Source organism: Platalea leucorodia (genome assembly GCF_965183815.1).
Source record: "Platalea leucorodia genome assembly, chromosome: W".
NCBI classification, from domain to species: domain Eukaryota; kingdom Metazoa; phylum Chordata; class Aves; order Pelecaniformes; family Threskiornithidae; genus Platalea; species Platalea leucorodia.
In genome coordinates, this window is record NC_138859.1 from 23,499,027 (window position 1) to 23,517,013 (window position 17,987).

At 43.0% G+C, this 17,987-nt stretch overlaps 1 protein-coding gene across 1 annotated transcript in view; it reads left to right on the forward strand.

The window, feature by feature from the left end:
* The window catches only part of LOC309601488 (proprotein convertase subtilisin/kexin type 5-like), a gene marked incomplete at both ends in the record, with an annotated part of 236,784 nt that overhangs the window by 43,948 nt on the left and 174,849 nt on the right, over nt 1-17,987 (forward strand). Inside the window, one exon of the mRNA XM_082334513.1 lies at nt 12,035-12,148. Within this exon, the coding sequence (XP_082190639.1) occupies nt 12,035-12,148 (114 nt within the window). The remainder of the gene's footprint in view (nt 1-12,034; nt 12,149-17,987) is intronic.

Below are 17,987 nucleotides of genomic sequence, written 5' to 3' on the forward strand. Positions count from 1 at the left end.
CCCAGGTGCTGTTCTTCTCAGTCCTGCCAGTGAGGGGAAAGGGTGTGAGGAGAAGGGCACTAATAGGACAAGTCAATAATTGACTGCGGAACTGGTGTTGGCGACAGGGTTTTGGTTTCTATGACCATGGGAACCTGTTTACAGACCAGCGTTTGCTTGGGAGATGGGATCCATCTCACTAAGCAAGGCAAAGATATTTTTGCTGGCAGGATGGCTAACCTCATAAGGAGTACTTTAAACTAAGAATGATGGGGGAGGGAGAGAATAACCAGCAGCCCTGTGAGTGAGTGATGGACAGGATTGCTGAGCAAAGGGCCTAGGGTGATGTGACTGAAAGGGATCACAAAATCAACAAAATGGGGCTTAAGTGGGGCCACCTCTGTCACTTGCATGTAAGCAAAGAAGTGCATACAAGGCACCATTATGGAAAAATCCCCCAAACCCTCTCCAAGAATTCAATATGCTTGAGTGCCTCTCTAAAGTGCCTGTATACTAATGCATGCAGTATGGGGAATAAACATGAGGAGTTAGAGATCTGTGTGTAGTTGCAGGGCCAGGATCTTGTTGGGATGATGGAGACATGGCAGGATGGCTCCCATGACTGGAGTGTTGCAATGGAGGGATACAGGCTCTTTAGGAAGGACAGGATGGGAAGACGAGGAGGGGGAGTTGCCCTTTATGTGAGAGAACAGCAGGAATGCATGGAGTTCTGCCTGGGGATGGATGATGAGCCAACTGAGAACTTATGGATAAGGATTAAAGAGAGGACAGTTAAAGATGACATTGTAGTGGGTGTTTGCTATAGGCCACCTGACCAAGAACAACAAGCAGATGAGGCAGTCTACAGACAGATAGGAGCAGTCTCAGGTTTGCAGGTTTTGGTCCTCATGGGGGACTTGAACCATCCCGATATCTGCTGGAGGGACAACACAGCAGGACATAAGCAATCCAGGAGGTTCCTGGAGTGCATCGATGACAACTTCCTGACACAAGTGACAGAGGAGCTAGCAAGGGGAGGTACTCTGTTGGACCTCATACTCACCAACAACAAGGGGCTCATTGGGGATATGAAGATCAAAGGCAGCCTTGGCTGCAGTGACCACAAGATGGTAGAGTTCAGGATCCTGAGGGCAGGGAGCAAGACAAAAAGCAAGCTCACAGCCCTAGACTTCAGGAGAGCAGGCTTTGGCCTCTTGAAAGATCTGCTTGGAAGATTCCCTGGAGGGAAGAGGGGCCCAAGAAAGCTGGTTAATATTCAAGGATCACCTCCTCCAAGCTCAGGAGAGTTCCATCCCAACAAATATGAAGTCAGGTAAAAATGGCAGAAGGCCTGTGTGGATGAACAAAAAGCTCCTAGCCAAACTCAAACGCAAAAAGGAAGCATACAGAAGGTGGAAACAAGGATGGGTAACCTGGGAGGAATACAGAGACATTGTCCGAGCCTCCAGGGATGGGGTTAGGAAAGCCAAAGCCCAAATGGAATTGAATCTGGTCAGGGATGTCAAAGACAAGAAGGGCTTCTATAAGTACATAGGTGACAGAAGGAAGACTAGGGAAAACATGGGCCTGCTGCTCAATGAGATGGGGAACCTGGTTACACAGGACATGGAAAAGGCTGAGGTACTGAATGTCTTCTTTGCCTCAGTCTTTACTAGCAAGACTGGCCTTCAGAAATCTCAGGTCCCAGAGTTCAGGGGGAAATTCTGGAGCAAGGAAGACATGTCCCCTTGGTGGAAGATGATCAGATCAGGGAATACTTAAGTAAATTGGACATATATAAGTCCATGAGCCCTGATGGGATGCATCCATGAGTGCGGAGGGAGCTCGTGGATGTCATTGCAAGGCCACTCTCAATAATCTTTGAACAATCATGGTGACTGGGAGAAGTGTTTGAGGACTGGAGGAAAGCAAATGTCACTCCTATCTTCAAGAAAGGCAAGAAGGAGGACCTAGGGAGCTACAGGCCAGTCAGCCTCACCTTGATTGCTGGGAAGGTGATGGAGCAAATAATCCTGGAAACCATTTCCAGGCACATGAAGGACAAAAAAATCATCAGGAGTAGACAGCATGAATTCACCACGGGGAAGTAATGCTTGACAAACTTGGTCACCTTCTATGATGAAATGACTGGCCTGGTAGACGAGGGGAGAGCAGTGGGTATTGTCTAGAAGGACTTCAGGAAAGCCTTCAGCACAATCTCCCACAAGATTCTCATAGACAAGCTGTTGAAATATGGTCTGGATGAGCTGACAGTGAGGTGGGTTGAAATATGGCTGAATGGCAAGGCCCAGAGGGTGGTGATCAGTGGCACCAAGTCTAGTTGGAGGCCAGTAACTAGCGGTGTACCCCAGTGGTCAATACTGGGTCCAGTCCTGTTTAATATCTTCATTAATGATCTGGATGCTGGGGCAGAGTGTACCCTCAGCAAGTTTGCTGATGACACAAAACTGGGAGGAGTGGCTGATACGCCAGAGGATCATGCTGCCATTCAGAGGGACCTGGACAGGCTGGAGAAATGGTCTGATGGGAACCTCATGCAGTTCAACAAGGGGAAGTGCCAAGTCCTGCACCTGGGGAGGAACAACCCCATGCACCAATATATGCTGGGGGCTGCCCAGCTGGAAAGCAGCTTTGCAGAAAAGGACCTGGGGGTCCTGGTGGGCACCAGGTTGAACATGAGCCAGCAATGTGCCCTTGCGGCAAAGAGGGCCAAGGGTATCCTGGACTGCATTAGGCAAAGTATTGCCAGCAGGTCGAGGGAGGTGATCCTTCCCCTCTCCTCAGCACTGGTGAGGCCACACGTGGAGCCCTGTGTCCAGTTCTGGGCTCCCCAGTACAAGAGAGACATGGGCATACTGGAGGGGGTCCAATGAAGGGCCACAGAGATGGTGAAGGGACTGGAGCATCTCTCCTGTGAGGCAAGGCTGAGAGAGCTGTGACTGTTCAGCCTGGAGAAGAGAAGGCTCAGGGGGGGATCTTATTAATGTCCCTTGCTGAAAGGTACCCGTGAGTCCTGGTGGGCAACAAGCTGAACATGGGTGAGCACATGGAGTACTGTGTCCAGTTCTGGTCCCCACAATTCAAGAAAGATGCAGACAGACTGGAGAGGGTCCAAAGGAGGGCCACAAAGATGATCAAAGGGCTGGAGAACCTGCCCTATGAGGAAAGACTGAAGGAGCTGGGTCTTTTCTCCCTGGAGAAGAGAAGGCTCAGGGGGGACCTCATCACAGTATTCCAGTACTTAAATGGTAGCTACAAAGAGGACGGAGGCTCTCTCTTCACAAGGAGCCACATGGAGAGGACAAGGGGCAATGGGTACAAGTTGCACTGAGAGAGGTTTCATCTCGATATAAGAAAGAAATTTTTTACAATGAGAACAATCATTCACTGGAACAACCTCCCCAGGGAGTCTCCCTTTCCCACAACAGGTTGGACCAGGTGATCTTTCGAGGCCCCTTCTGTCCTGGGCTATTCTATGATTCTATGATTCTATATAAATACCTTAAGGGAGGGTGCATAGAGGACAGAGCCAGGCTCTTCAGTAGTGCCCAGTGACAGGAGAAGAGGCAATGGGCACAAACTGAAACACAAGAGGTTCCATCTGAACATAAGGAAACACTTTTTTACTGTAAGGGTGACTGAGCACTGGAACAGATTGCCCAGGGAGGCTGTGGAGTCTCCCTCCTTGGAGATAATTCAAAAGCCATCTGTACATGGTCCTGGGCAACCTGCTCTAGGTGGCCCTGCTTGAGCACGGGGGTTGGACAAAATGACTTCCAGAGATACCTTCCAATCTCAACCATTCTGTGATTCTGTGAAGTAGACCTATAGGGGTGTTTTCTTTTTAATTGTGTTCCCTTGTAGATAGTGAGTTGTTACGTGGTGAGTTGGATAAAATATGCCATAAATGATCAAGCACCTTATATAAACATGACAGTTGCTTTTAAGCTGCATTAAAGATCTTTCCTGACTTTTCCAAGATTGAATTATCTTAGTAACTGAAACATAAGCATTTGAGTTGATTAGGGTACTCCAGATCTGAAGAAGGGAAAAATCCCAAACTATTTGAAACATGCTTTGTCTAAGATACCTGGGGCTGGGGCTGGTGCAGTTGGAAGCCACAAGATAGGAATCCAGGCTCCCTGGAACTTGTTCTCAGCTCTGCCACAAAGCTGCTGTGTGATTTTCATCCTGTAATTTTGAACTGGTCTGTGGTCTGCTGTGGTACAGTGTGCAAGGGAGGAGGTTGGGCAGAGGCTGCTGTCTTGTTCACTCAGCAATTGCTGCAGTCGCACCCACGAATAGAAAACCTGCCAATAATTCCCCAAGAAGAAAAGCTGTGTGTCTTTTTGCATCTGCCACTTTGATTGTCCCCTACCTTTCCAGTGGGACATGAGTCCTGGCCATTTGCAGACAAGTTGAGCTTCTCCAAAATTTCATTGTAATGCCTGTCTTCCTGAGCCATTTGAGCTGCTAATAAACTCCCTTGGGGCAGGGACTTTGTATCACCAACTCCACCTGGGCTATGCCCTTTTTTTTTTGTTTCTGTTCCCAACTTATTCCTCTAAAGCCCTGTTTCTAAAGCAAGAATAAGATTTTACTATCACACACAGTTGTAGGCTAAGATGTGTTGATATTTGTAAAGGGCTCTCTCAGATCCTGGGATGGGAAGGGTGCACTGGAAAGGCAAAGGGTGTTTTAGGTATGGTAAAATATATAGCTCTAGATGTGCATGTATGTGGAGGCATGACTGTAGTGCTCTAACGGATTACTTGTATGTAGCAAAGTAGATGGAAACCACTTCATAGCAGGACTGACTGGCTTTTCTGTGACTGAGAGATGGAAAAAATATGCACTGAATTTCAGCTTTGTTCCACAGGTCAGAGTACTGTAGCTTGCCCTGCTGTTGTGTAAGATGTGTTTGTTTGGGCATAAGTGGTAATTTCAAACATCTGCTGCTGCTTTCTTTCCTCCTCTGCTTTTCCTTTCTCTTTTCAGCCTTTCCTAACATGTTTCCTTTTTTTCATTTTGCTTTTTTCAGAGTATGTGTAGCATAATTATGACAACTGTGGATTGTCATTGACCCTTGCTGAAGAAGCACTTTGTCAGTCAGCAAGAATGCATCACTTAGTGCTGCTCGATTCATTGACTTTTTATCCAACTTTAGACCCCTGCAATTTATGAAATGTTATATGCAATAATTTTCCATGTTCTTGACCTATGTCAACAGCTACTTTATCCAACTGTCTTCATCTATTTTTATGTGCAAACTGGCTGCTGTGAGTCAGAGAATACTGATAGGTTAGGAAAATATCTTGGTGTTCAATTATTGTTAAAAAGCCCATGCAATTCTTAAGCAGAATAGTCCATTTTTGAGGGTGTCACTTTTGTGACTCTGCCCATAGGCAAGAGATGTGCCACCAGTCTTAATCTCTCCTCCTACACGACTGAGTAATGGCTTAGGTCTCAAGTGTTCAGTAACCCAAAAATAGTCATTGGATATTGGCATATCCTCCTGATGCACTTTAATCCCAAATTTTTTTACTTCTTTTTCTTTCATTAGAATGTGAAATGCAAATGGAGAATGTAGTCAACTGGTATGTTTAAACAGAAATCACAGAAAATTTCATGACAGGACAACTAAGATATGTAAGTGACTGTTTTTGCTACCATGACCTGTAGGAACTATTTTTCTCTTATGGCCTAATATGGGCCAAGTACAATCTCATTTTCTCTCTCTGAGAGTGCCAACTTCACTTTTGTTCTTCTTCAACTTGGTGTATTTGAATTCACTTGCATATGAATATTAGGATTATTTAAACTATTAAAGAATAAAGTACACCAGGTGCAGAGTGAGAACATCCACATGGGGAGGCAGGCTGCTATTCCAGAATAATTCCTTCTGTAGACAAAATCTAAGTGAAAGTTCTGCAATGCAGTACAGCACATGAGTGTTGCCTCTCTTGCTCATTCAGCCTGACTCATTACAGATTCATTGCTTTTTTGGTGATACTTTCCACACCCCTTATCTGAGTTTTCTCTCTTTTTTTCTTTAATTTATGGTGTTCCCATGGCACCTGCTTTCTTGTTATCTGAGCAGGAATTTCTAATTTCTTCTTACAGGCATAGGACAGATTGAGGTGAATGATGGCAGTACAAGGGATAAAGCCATGACTGCATTTGGGAGTGGCGCATTCAGCAACTCTTCCTCATAGACTGAAGACCCAAACCTTCGTGTTTCATTCTGCGACATAAAAATAATAGATTCTGGTATGAAATTTACTCCCTACTTCAGATTTAGGGTCTTTTTTTCCCCATGCATGCTTTCCTCATACTGGAAAGGACTATGCCTTCAGCTTGTCTATAACTTCTGCTCTTTAATAATTGTATTTTCACATACTTGACACATTTCTAATCAATTTGAAAATATTTACTCAAGCAGACCCCCTCATGATATATTTTAACAACAAAATAACAACTCTTTCACAAGTGTCCAGTGTGTGCATGTTAAAAATTGCATTGCTTTGATAAATAGGTGAATTCTTTTTCAGTATGTTATTTTTTTCCCCCTGTTTTTCAAACGTGAGTTTTTTTCCACAGTTTCTTGCACTGGCGAAGGTCTTACTGCAACATTCTTATACGGGGCTACTTTTCTATGAATTCTATTGAATGAAGGAGAGGGAAATTCACATACAGATGACATTTTATTATATGCTTTAGTGCATAAAGAGAATAAAAGATTGGTATGCTTGAATTAGCTCAGAGCAGCTTTTATTCCATAGCACAGTTTTATGCAAGTCTATGAAGAAGAGCTGCATTGTTATGGAACAGCCCTGTGAGTGCTGATGACTGAAAATGATGAATTTTTAAAATAGTTTGGTCTCTAGTCTGGCTTGGCTTTGACTTCTAGACATTCAGGAAATGGAACTTTCGAAGCTGAAGTCAGTGGGAAAATGTGCACTGTTCCCCCTCAGTAAGAGTGACTTAATGGAAATGTTAAAATGTACCTCATTGTTTGCACAGAGTCTTCTTTTGGCAAGAAACGAGAATCTGTATAATCAATTACTCCAGAGATTTTCCTTCAAGGCCTATGGGTTAGGAAGTGTGGATGCTTTTTAAAAGAAAATATTTTTATATAAATGAACTCTTTTCATACAAAATCAGCAAATCCAAGATATATCAGGCATGTGACAGTGATGTGTGCATGAATACCCATGGAATACTCAAAGGAAATATATGTCAGAATACTAAAATAACTGCTGAGTCTTGAGCTAGTCTTCATTAATATAACCCAGTGAGTGTACAATTTAGCTTAGACTGAAGACTTCTGCCAAGTTTTTCTGTTCACTTATTAGAGGAAAAAACAAAACCCTATAATTCAGTGGAGTAAGCTATTCTATTTCTATAGAAATGATATTTTCTGTAAACTAAATTTTATGCACTGACTCCTCAGCTGAGAAAATGGGTTTCCTGTGATGTTTTAAATTATATTCAAGATGTGTATTCCAGTGCATCCTCAGTGTAAAACAATTATTAAGCAGATCCCAACAGATGTTTGCTAAAAATCTTACGGACAAGGCTATCATCAGGACTGTGATCAGGCATGCTGTGTTGTTTTGGGTTACTCTGTCTAGCATCCTGCACTGTCTCTCTCATGAGAGTGCAAGAGTCGTAATAGTCATTTTCACTTCCCCCTTCCACATATGTGGATAGCTATAGGTGCCCAAAATGGATCCTAATGTTTTACACTGTTTCCATCATTAGAGAGCTGCTTGCACTGTCTTCCCATATGCATACTCACACAAACATGTCATTTGCCCCTCTCTGTATTTTATCAAATAAAATGGCTATTTTATTTGTAGTAATTTTATGCTTACATAAACTTCTCTCAGTTGCTAATGATAGTTCTTGTAGGAGCCTTGATGCAGAGGAGTTCGTAATGCCAATTTAAATGCCATGGGATCTCTGATTTACGGCTCCTCTAGGCAACAGTAGTATTGGTGACTACCTTCTTCCATTAATGTTCATGCATCTAAATCAGAATTGGCAGTGGTAGAAAGGGTAAAAGTTTAAACTGCTTCTGCTCAGTCTATCATCTCAATTGTTTTTTCTTTGTAGATGTTTTTACACCATCCTGAAGTTGTGTTGGGAATAGGCATTTATAACTCCTCCCTACAGGCTCAAATATGAATGAGTTTTCACAATGAGTTGCCATGCACGGCATGCTTTGTGTGTGCTCTTAGCCTGTGCAGTGTTGAAATTTGTTGACTTAAATAATTTTCTTCATAACTTTTAAAGGCGTGGTAACATGGGGATGAGTTAAGGTGACAGTAAATACTCTTGCAGCAAAGAAACCTTAGATCCCTCATTCGACTGAAAATGTTTCTAGCAATAATAGCCAGATCTGATAATAAGGTTTGGGAGGTGGATCTGTATAAACCCTGAAAACCATGGTTGGTTATTCAGACCTGTTGAAGCTTTTTTTGTTAATCATTTCTAAATAAATACTGGGAATAGAAGAAGAGAGGTCCATGGTCTAAGGCAACCCAGTCACCTAGTGAGTCAGAGATTAAATGGTACATAGAATGCCTCTCAGCTGGCTTCAGATGTGTTGGGAGAGCTGGGCTACCTGCAAGAAAACAAGATTAAGAGAAAAAAACCAAGCTTGCGTTATGGAGATCTGTAAAAGAAATCATGTGTTAGCAGCATGTGACAAGGAAGTAGGGCTCCTTATAGATCTATTATAAATCAATCTTTTTGATGGAGGAGACCTCCAGTTAAAAGGGATCTTGATCCCACTTTAAATCAGTCTCTTCAGTCTTAAGGCTTAGTGCTTACCAAAGTCTTTGGCTCTCCTTCTTGACAGATATACTCTATGCATCTTGCAGGATTACAGACATTGCTACATCAAACAGCACCTAAGACTAATTAGAATCATAGAATCATAGAATCATAGAATGCTTTGGGATGGAAGGGACCTTTAAAGGAGTCGCCTCCATAGGCTGAGGGCTTGTGCCCCTTTTCCAATCGCTTTGTCAATGCCCACTTCCCTAGAAAGGGATCCCAGCTGCTTGGCTTCCCTACCCTCTAATTCCAGGCTACTGGCCCTGTTATCCCAGCATCGGAGCAGCCAGGTGACGATGTGATTGCCTGGACGACGACTGAAATCTTTTTGCATATCTCGCAGCTCACTCAGGGACAGGGATTGGGTTGTTACCATCTCATTTATGGGTTCTGCCTCTTCCTCCTCCTGTTCTTGTGATGGCCCTGGTTCATCATCAGCCCTTACTAAACGAGCTGATTTTCTTGTGTATTTTTTCTTGTGTATAGGGGCGACTGATACTGGCACGGGTTGGTTCTCTGGCACAGCCGCAGTGCCTGTCGCGGGGGCTGGCATAGCCGCAGCGCCTCTCACCGGGCCTGGCGCAGCCGCAGTGCCTCTTGTTTTGTCGTCAGATCCAGAGACCTTCTCTTCCCCTTGAGGGTTCTGAATAGTGTTGAATAGGGCTCGGTAGGCATGGGCCAGGCCCCAGCACATTGCAGTGATTTGTGTCTCCCTAGAATTGTCAGGATGACAGCATACTTTTTCCAAATGTTCTACTAATTTTTCAGGATTCTGCACTTGTTCAGGGGTGAAATTCCAAAACACTGGAGGGGCCCACCGTCCTAGGCATTCGCCCATACTCTCCCACACACCCTGCCACTCATAACTATCCAGCCTTGGGGCAGATCTCTGGATGATATTCTTAAACTGCTTATTAACCTTAGACAAAACCAAAACAATATTCCCAAGAACTACCAATAGATATATCTTAACTACCCAAGGATGTTCAAGATACAAAAAAGTTGTTGTAATGACAGATGGAACATCACAGAAGAAAGCAACGAAGGTGCCATTCTGTATTTCCTCCATAAAAATCCTCTCAGAGGAAGAGGTATAATTGCTAATTGTCTCCATGAGGTGGTACCTGAAGTACAGTAATGGCTTCACTACAGAACCCAAATACCAGATAAGGCTCAAGGCCAGTGTTTTAATAACAAAACTCCCAGGCAAAACATCCCTAATCACTCTAGAGCACAGGAAACTGCAAAACCCAACACCAGTCTTTAACAAGAACAGCAAAAACAAGAGCATGGTGCAGATCAGGTAGACTAATACAGAGAACGGATGAATCAATATTACGACCGATAACTGTTAACAGATACAAATTCCTTAATACACTCTGGTTAATCTGTTATTATCTCAAACCCTTCGTGTCCCATGTTGGGCACCAAAAAGGACTGTCATGGTTTAACCCCAGCTAGCAACTAAGCACCACGCAGCCGCTCGCTCACTCCCCCCACCCCAGTGGGATGGGGGAGAGAATTGGAAGGGTAAAAGTGAGGGAACTCGTGGGCTGAGATAAGAACAGTTTAATAACTGAAGTAAAATGAAATAGAATAGTAGTAGTAGCAGTAGTAGTAACAATAGCAATAACAATATCAATAATAATAAAAAATACAATAATAACGTACAAAGCAAGTGATACACTATGCAATTGCTCACCACCTGCCGACCGATGCCCCAAGCAGTGATCGCTGCCCCCCGGCCAACTCTCCCCAGTTTATATACTGAGCATGATGTCATACGGTATGGAATAGCCCTTTGACCAGTCTGGGTCAGCTGTCCTGGCTGTGCCCCCTCCCAGCTTCTTGTGTACCTGGCAGAGCATGGGAAGCTGAAAAGTCCTTGCCTAGTGTAAGCACTGCTTAGCAACAACTAAAACATCAGTGTGTTATCAACATTATTCTCATCCTAAATCCAAAACACAGTGCTATACCAGCTACTAGGAAGAAAATTAACTCTATCCCGGCTGAAACCAGGACAAAGATGCATAGTGCAGACATTAGCCTGGCAAGGAACGATATTAATATGGTCCCTGACAAGTGACAAAGAGAAATACATGAGCTGAAAATAAAGTTCTTTTATATATATGTATGTGTGTATGCATGCACAGATATTCATAAACAGCACAAATGTAAGGTGCAGAGTTGGCTGCAAGTAGGAAATGGCTGGCTTTCTTGGAGAGAGGTGAATTGAATTTTTATAGTTATATCCTGTGAAACAATTCAGCAGAAATATGAGATGTCAGGAAGCTAGATGCATGTAAATGTAACCTGAGTTTCTCTGTTAATAGTTTATATTGTTTACATTTATGAAAACTAGCTCCCAATTAGACTAGATAATGCAGAAATGACTGTGGAGTCCTGTCTGCTGTAAGGTTGATGTCACTTTTGGTGTTGCCCCTTCTGGATGTCATGAATCTTTGAAGAGGTGTCTGACACATAAGAATCTGGCTTTCAGAACTAGATTTTTAACCCCAATCTTCATTTTTTTTTGTTTCAAGCTTTTTTTCCTTATTGTTGCAATTTAACCTGTTGCTCAGTACCCAGCTGTTTATTCCTTGGGAGTACTGTAGTATAAAACAAAGTTTCAGAGAGCCTGACTGAGTGAATCTTGACAAAGAGTCACTCTGCTATAAAATACAGTTTAATTTTTGTTTTTTCACTCCAAGTGGTGAAGCTGATTTACATATTGTTTAATTAGAATGTTTGAGTATGTTACTGAACTTTTTTTTCTCAAGAACACACCTAAATAAAACAAAAGAAAAAACCTATCATTCGTTTCTCATTGTGATATACTGTTAAGCTTTGTAAAAGTAATTTTTTTTTATAGAATTGAAAGAGGAGCTAGTCTAATAATGAAAAATAATAAAATAATAATGTTACTATTCAAAAGATGCTAGCCAATGAAATCTTTCTAGCAGGGTATTTAAATAGATTTTCATGGAGACTTGTAGTAGTAACTAAATTGGACATATTCCCTAGTGAACAATATGCCAAGGTGAGCTTTGCATTCCCACTGCCAAAATGAACTCTTTAACATGTAGTATGTCTTGAATTCTGGTAAATGGGAAAATTCCCAAGATTTCACACATTTCTTGATAGTCTCCATGGAATCCTAACACTTACCAAAGGTTTTCCTTGTTGGCAGGTGGAGTGGATACAACAGCAGGTGGTTAAAAGAAGAATAAAGAGGGATTATAAACATGGTGGTACTCAATCCACTTATTTCAATGATCCCAAGTGGCCAAGCATGTGGTACATGGTAAGTACATAAAGGGTCATTGGTTCTGTTTCATGCTAGCATTTAGTTCTTTGCTGTGATATTATGAAAAGGGGCAAAATAGTATGTTCCAAAAAAGCAAACTTTCTTTTCTGCTTTATGCAACTAATGAAGGTTTGTAAACTCCTTATAAGTATTATAAAGAACTCCCAATGGGCCCCACAATAAGAAACATTTATTAATGCATTCATTCATGAATCACAGAATCATAGAATGTCCTGAGTTGGAAGGGACCCACAAGGATCATCGAGTCCAACTCCTGTCCTTGCATAGGACAACTCCAAAATTCACACCATGTGCCTGAGGGCGTTGTCCAAATGCTTCTTAAATGTTGTCAGGCTTGGCGCCGTGACTACCTCCCGGGGAGCTTGTTCCAATGCTCCACCACCCTTTGGGTGAAGAACCTTTTCCTAATGTCCAACCTAAACCTTCCCTGGCATATCTTCCTGCCTGCTTCCTATTGCAGGACGCCTTGGGAATTACTTATTAGAGGATAAACTTTCAGCAATGAGAAGGGAAGGAACATAGCCACAATATGTGAGAGCAGCGAACCTACTTGTTTTCAGTGTGCCCAATTCACTTTCTCAGCCATCAGTGTGACACAAATTTATCATGTCCTGAAACAGGAGAAAAGAGCCACAAACAGTGTCTGTTTAGTGTTATAAGTATACCCTTTTTAGTAATGAATAATTCAGTTGAAATAAATTGATTATTTGTGCTGCTTCCTGTCTGACATGAGTTCCATGTTATTTGAGCAAACTTTTTTTCCCTGGTTATAGTCACAGTTAAAGCCTGGAGTGAAACTTCTTTATGCAAAAAGTTTTAAAAAATATCCTCATTTTGCCTAGGAAGATGCAAATGAAAAGTTCATGTATTTAGTTAAAGAAAGTTGGGAGCAATAAGTTAGGGAATTGACTCCAGTTCACATATCTGCATTTTGGCCATTAAAGATTTGTTCTCTTTCCCTACTGTTCTACTGATGTTGTTCTAAGTCCTTATATCTTGTTTTATCACTAGGTCACCTATGTAGCCAAGAGCAGGGCATTCAGAAGGTTTATGACTTGATAGCTTGAATTGGTTCAGATAGATAGGGATATTGTTTCCTTTTTGGAAACAATATGTAAAATAATTTCCTTGTAAGTAGACATTGTCTTTTCAGGCATTCTGCTAATTACAGAGTGTTAGTTTACTATTTATTTCATGTGAATAAACAAGATTGTCCTAACACAGCTTCAAAATGTTTTAAAGTTTTATATTTATTTCATTTTGGCTTGTAGTTTGTTGCTGCATACATTAAAAAACAAAAATGTCATAGGTTTGCAGTAATTTGCAACTAACAATAAACTCAAGACATTCAGAATTCTTATCTTCAAGTACATACCATACAAGCATGTAATCAGTCAGCAAGTCTAGTAGCTTGGCTATTCAGTTTCCAGAATTCCTGTATTTTACTAAGTAATACCTTTCTTTCAAAATTCCTCTTATATTTATTAATGGACTATACTACTGACTCTTTTCTTTTCCCATGGAAAAATGATCCCATCTTAATTTTCAGAGCTAATGAAGATCTTTGAGGCAATAACTCTCCTCATACACTAGAAATCTATTTCATATATGCTTCACTGCAGTATTGTACTGATGTGGCTAAGGGTGTTTTAGCTTTTATCCACAATGTAATAGTTTTCAGTTCTTTGTGAAAGCTTTATTATTTTGGGTCATGGGATCATGGCAGTATTTTTTCCCCGTCAACTAAAATGCATATATTTGTCTCCTCTTATGTTTATTCAGTCAGCCTGTCCTATAAATATGTGCATAAGGTGACAGTTTCCAATAAATGGCCATAGTTTGTGTTTTTGTAGCCTGTCAGTTCTCAATTTTTTAATTTTATTTCAATGTTTTAATTTAAACTAGAACATAACAGTGATTTATCCATAGATAGTCTGCTCTTATTGTGATAAACTTTCGGCTCTGTGTTAGAATAAAAAGAGGGAGGCCAAATTTCAAGAGAAACACTAGTAAAGCAAAAGCCCACTATGGTTTGCAATAACTTACGTAATTTCTCCTTTGTGCTCTTAGATATGCATTCAAGCTTTTTACTGTCACCATAGCTTTTTGGTGTGTCGTGGTTTAACCCCAGCCAGCAACTATGCACCACACAGCCGCTCGCTCACTCCCCCCTCCCCAGTGGGATGGGGGAGAGAATTGGAAGGGTGAAAGTCAGAAAAACTCGTGGGTTGAGATAAGAACAGTTTAATAATTGAAATAAAATGAAATAGAATAGTAGTAGTAGTAATAATAATAATAATATAATACAATAATAATATACAAAGCAAGTGATACATGACACGATTGCTCACCACCCACCGACGATGCCCAGCCGGTTCCCCAGCAGTGATTGCTTCCCCCCCCGCCAGCTCTCCTCAGTTTATATGCTGAGCATGACGTCATATGGTATGGAATAGCCCTTTGGCCAGTCTGGGTCAGCTGTCCTGCCTGTGCCCCCTCCCAGCTTCTTGTGCACCTGGCAGAGCATGGGAAGCTGAAAAGTCCTTGACTAGTGTAAACTCTACTCAGCAAGAACCAAAAGATCAGTGTGTTATCTACATTATTCTCATCCTAAATCCAAAACACAGCACTATACCAGCTACTAAGAAGAAAATTAACTCTATCCCAGCTGAAACCAGGACAGTATCCACCCCTTATTCCATACCATATACGTCATGCCCAGGTCTTACACCTTCCAATACATTCCAATTAATCACTACCACTTTTTCAGTCTTTTGATATATTTTTATATATATATATTCACACACATATAGATATAATTTCCCTAGTCTATAGGCTATCCCTCCACAAATGTTTGTTGAGTTCATTTAGTCCATGACTTTGGGCTTCATCTGTCATAACAGTCTTTCAGGGCAGGAGAGATGGTGTCTGGTGTTGGATTGTTGCATGCTGAAGCCAGTTCTGGTTCCATCACCGCTGTACTTTGTTCGGTTTCCTCAAAGTTCATTCTTCATTAATTTGGGTGATTCTTACTGTATGCTGTTGATATGGCACATAGCAACCATAGAAGTGATGACATCCAGTATTATATAGCAACTAACATTATACAATTCAGTTCATTGGCTATTTTCACCCAAAATCAAATCCCCTTGAGGTACACATCGGACTTCCCCATCCTCCTGCATCACCCACCAAGTGCATCCAGGTCCTTGAGCAAAAGCAATCCCATGAATGGGTTTACCTCTGCCTGAAGCAGGAGTAACCCAGACCGTCTTCCCTGTCATATTTTTTAGGTGGACTACAGGGACTTTATCCCCTTCTACAGTACATAAAAGTCTTGACTAGGCAGGGCCAGCTCGATTGGCAGATCCCCTAGTGTTGACTAACCAGGTGGCCTTTGCTAAATGTGTATCCCAATGTTTGAATGTCCCAGCACCCACTGCTTTTAGTGTAGTCTTTAACAGTCCATTGTATCATTCGATTTTCCCAGAGGCTGGTGCATGATAGGGGATGTGATATACCCACTCAATGCCATGCTCTTTGGCCTAGGTGTCTATGAGGTTGTTTTGGAAATGAGTTCTGTTATCTGACTCAATTCTTTCTGGGGTGCCATGTCGCCATAGGACTTGCTTTTCAAGGCCCAGGATAGTGTTCCGGGCGGTGGCATGGGGCACGGGATATGTTTCCAGCCATCCGGTGGTTGCTTCCACCATGGTGAGCACATGGCGCTTGCCTTGGTGGGTTTGTGGGAGTGTGATCTAATCAATCTGCCAGGCCTCCCCATATTTATATTTCAGCCATCGTCCTCCATACCAGAGAGGCTTGAACCGCTTGGCTTGCTTGATTGCAGCGCATGTTTCACGTTCATGGATAACCTGTGCAATAGTGTCCATGGTCAAGTCCACCCCTCGATCACGAGCCCATCTATAGGTTGCATCTCTTCCTTGATGGCCTGAGGTGTCATGGGCCCACTGAGCTAGAAATAATTCACCCTTCTGTTGCCAGTCCAGGTCCACCTGAGCCACTTCAATCTTAGCAGCCTGATCCACCTGATGATTGTTTTGATGTTCTTCAGCGGCCCAACTCTTGGGTACGTGAGCATCTACGTGATGTACTTTTACAACCAGGTTCTCTATCCGGGCAGCAATATCTTGCCACAATGCGGCAGCCCAGATGGGTTTGCCTCTGCGCTGCCAGTTGCTCTGCTTCCATTGCTGTAACCAGCCCCACAGGGCATTTGCCACCCTCCATGAGTCAATATAGAGATAGAGCATTGGCCACTTTTCTCGTTCAGCAATATCTAAAGCCAGCAGGATGGCTTTCACCTCTGCAAACTGACTCGATTCACCTTCTCCTTCAGCAGTTTCTGCCACTTGTCGTACAGGACTCCATACAGCAGCTTTCCACCTCCGATGCTTCCCCACAAGACGACAGGACCCATCAGTGAACAGGGCATATTGCTTCTCATTTTCTGATAGTTTATTACACGGTGGGGCCTCCACAGCACGCGTCACCTCCTCCTCTGGCGATATTCTGAAATCTTTGCTTTCTGGCCAGTCCATGATCACTTCCAAGATTCCTGGGCGACTGGGGTTTCCTATTCGAGCCCGTTGTGTGATGAGTGCGACCCACTTACTCCATGTAGCATCAGTTGCATGATGCGTACAGGGGATCCTCCCTTTGAACATCCAGCCCAGCACCGGCAGTCGGGGTGCCAGGAGGAGCCGTGCTTCAGTACCAACCACTTCCGAAGCAGCTCGAACCCCTTCACATGCTGCCAATATCTCTTTTTCAGTTGGAGTATAGCCAGCCTCGGATCCTCTGTATCCCCGACTCCAAAACCCCAGGGGTCGACCTTGAATCTCCCCTGGTGCTTTCTGCCAGAGGCTCCAGGTAGGACCATTCTCCCCGTCTGCAGTGTAGAGCACATTTTTTACATCTTGTCCTGCCCGGACTGGCCCAAGGGCTACTGCATGGACTATCTCCTGTTTAATTTGTTCAAAGGCTTGTCGTTCCTCAGGGCCCCATTTGAAATCGTTCTTCTTCTGGGTCACTTGATAGAGAGGGCTTACGATCAGACTGTAATTTGGAATATGCATTCTCCAAAAACCCACAATGCCCAAGAAAGCTTGTGTTTCCTTTTTGCTGGTTGGTGGAGACATGGGTGTTATTTTGTTGATCACATCCATTGGGATCTGACGACGTCCATCTTTCCATTTTATTCCTAAGAACTGGATCTCCTGTGCAGGTCCCTTGATCTTACTTTGTTTTATGGCAAAGCCGGCCTCCAGAAGGATTTGGACTGTTTTCTTCCCTTTCTCAAAAACTTCTTCTGCTGTGTTGCCCCACAGGATGATGTCATCAATGTATTGCAGGTGTTCTGGAGCCCCACCCTGTTCTAGTGCAGTCTGGATCAGTCCATGGCAAATGGTGGGGCTGTGTTTCCACCCCTGGGGCAGTCGGTTCCAGGTGTACTGGACGCCCCTCCAAGTGAAAGCAAACTGTGGCCTGCACTCTGCTGCCAAAGGGATTGAGAAAAACGCATTCGCGATGTCAGTGGTGGCATACCACTTGGCTGCCTTTGACTCCAGTTCATATTGAAGTTCTAGCATGTCCGGCACAGCAGTGCTCAGTGGCGGCGTGACTTCATTCAGGCCCCGATAGTGTACTGTTAGTCTCCACTCTCCATTAGACTTTTGCACTGGCCATAGGGGACTGTGAAAAGGTGAGCGAGTCTTGCTGATCACTCCTTGGCTCTCCAGACAACAAATCAGCTTATGGATGGGAATCAGGGAGTCTCTGTTGGTGCAATATT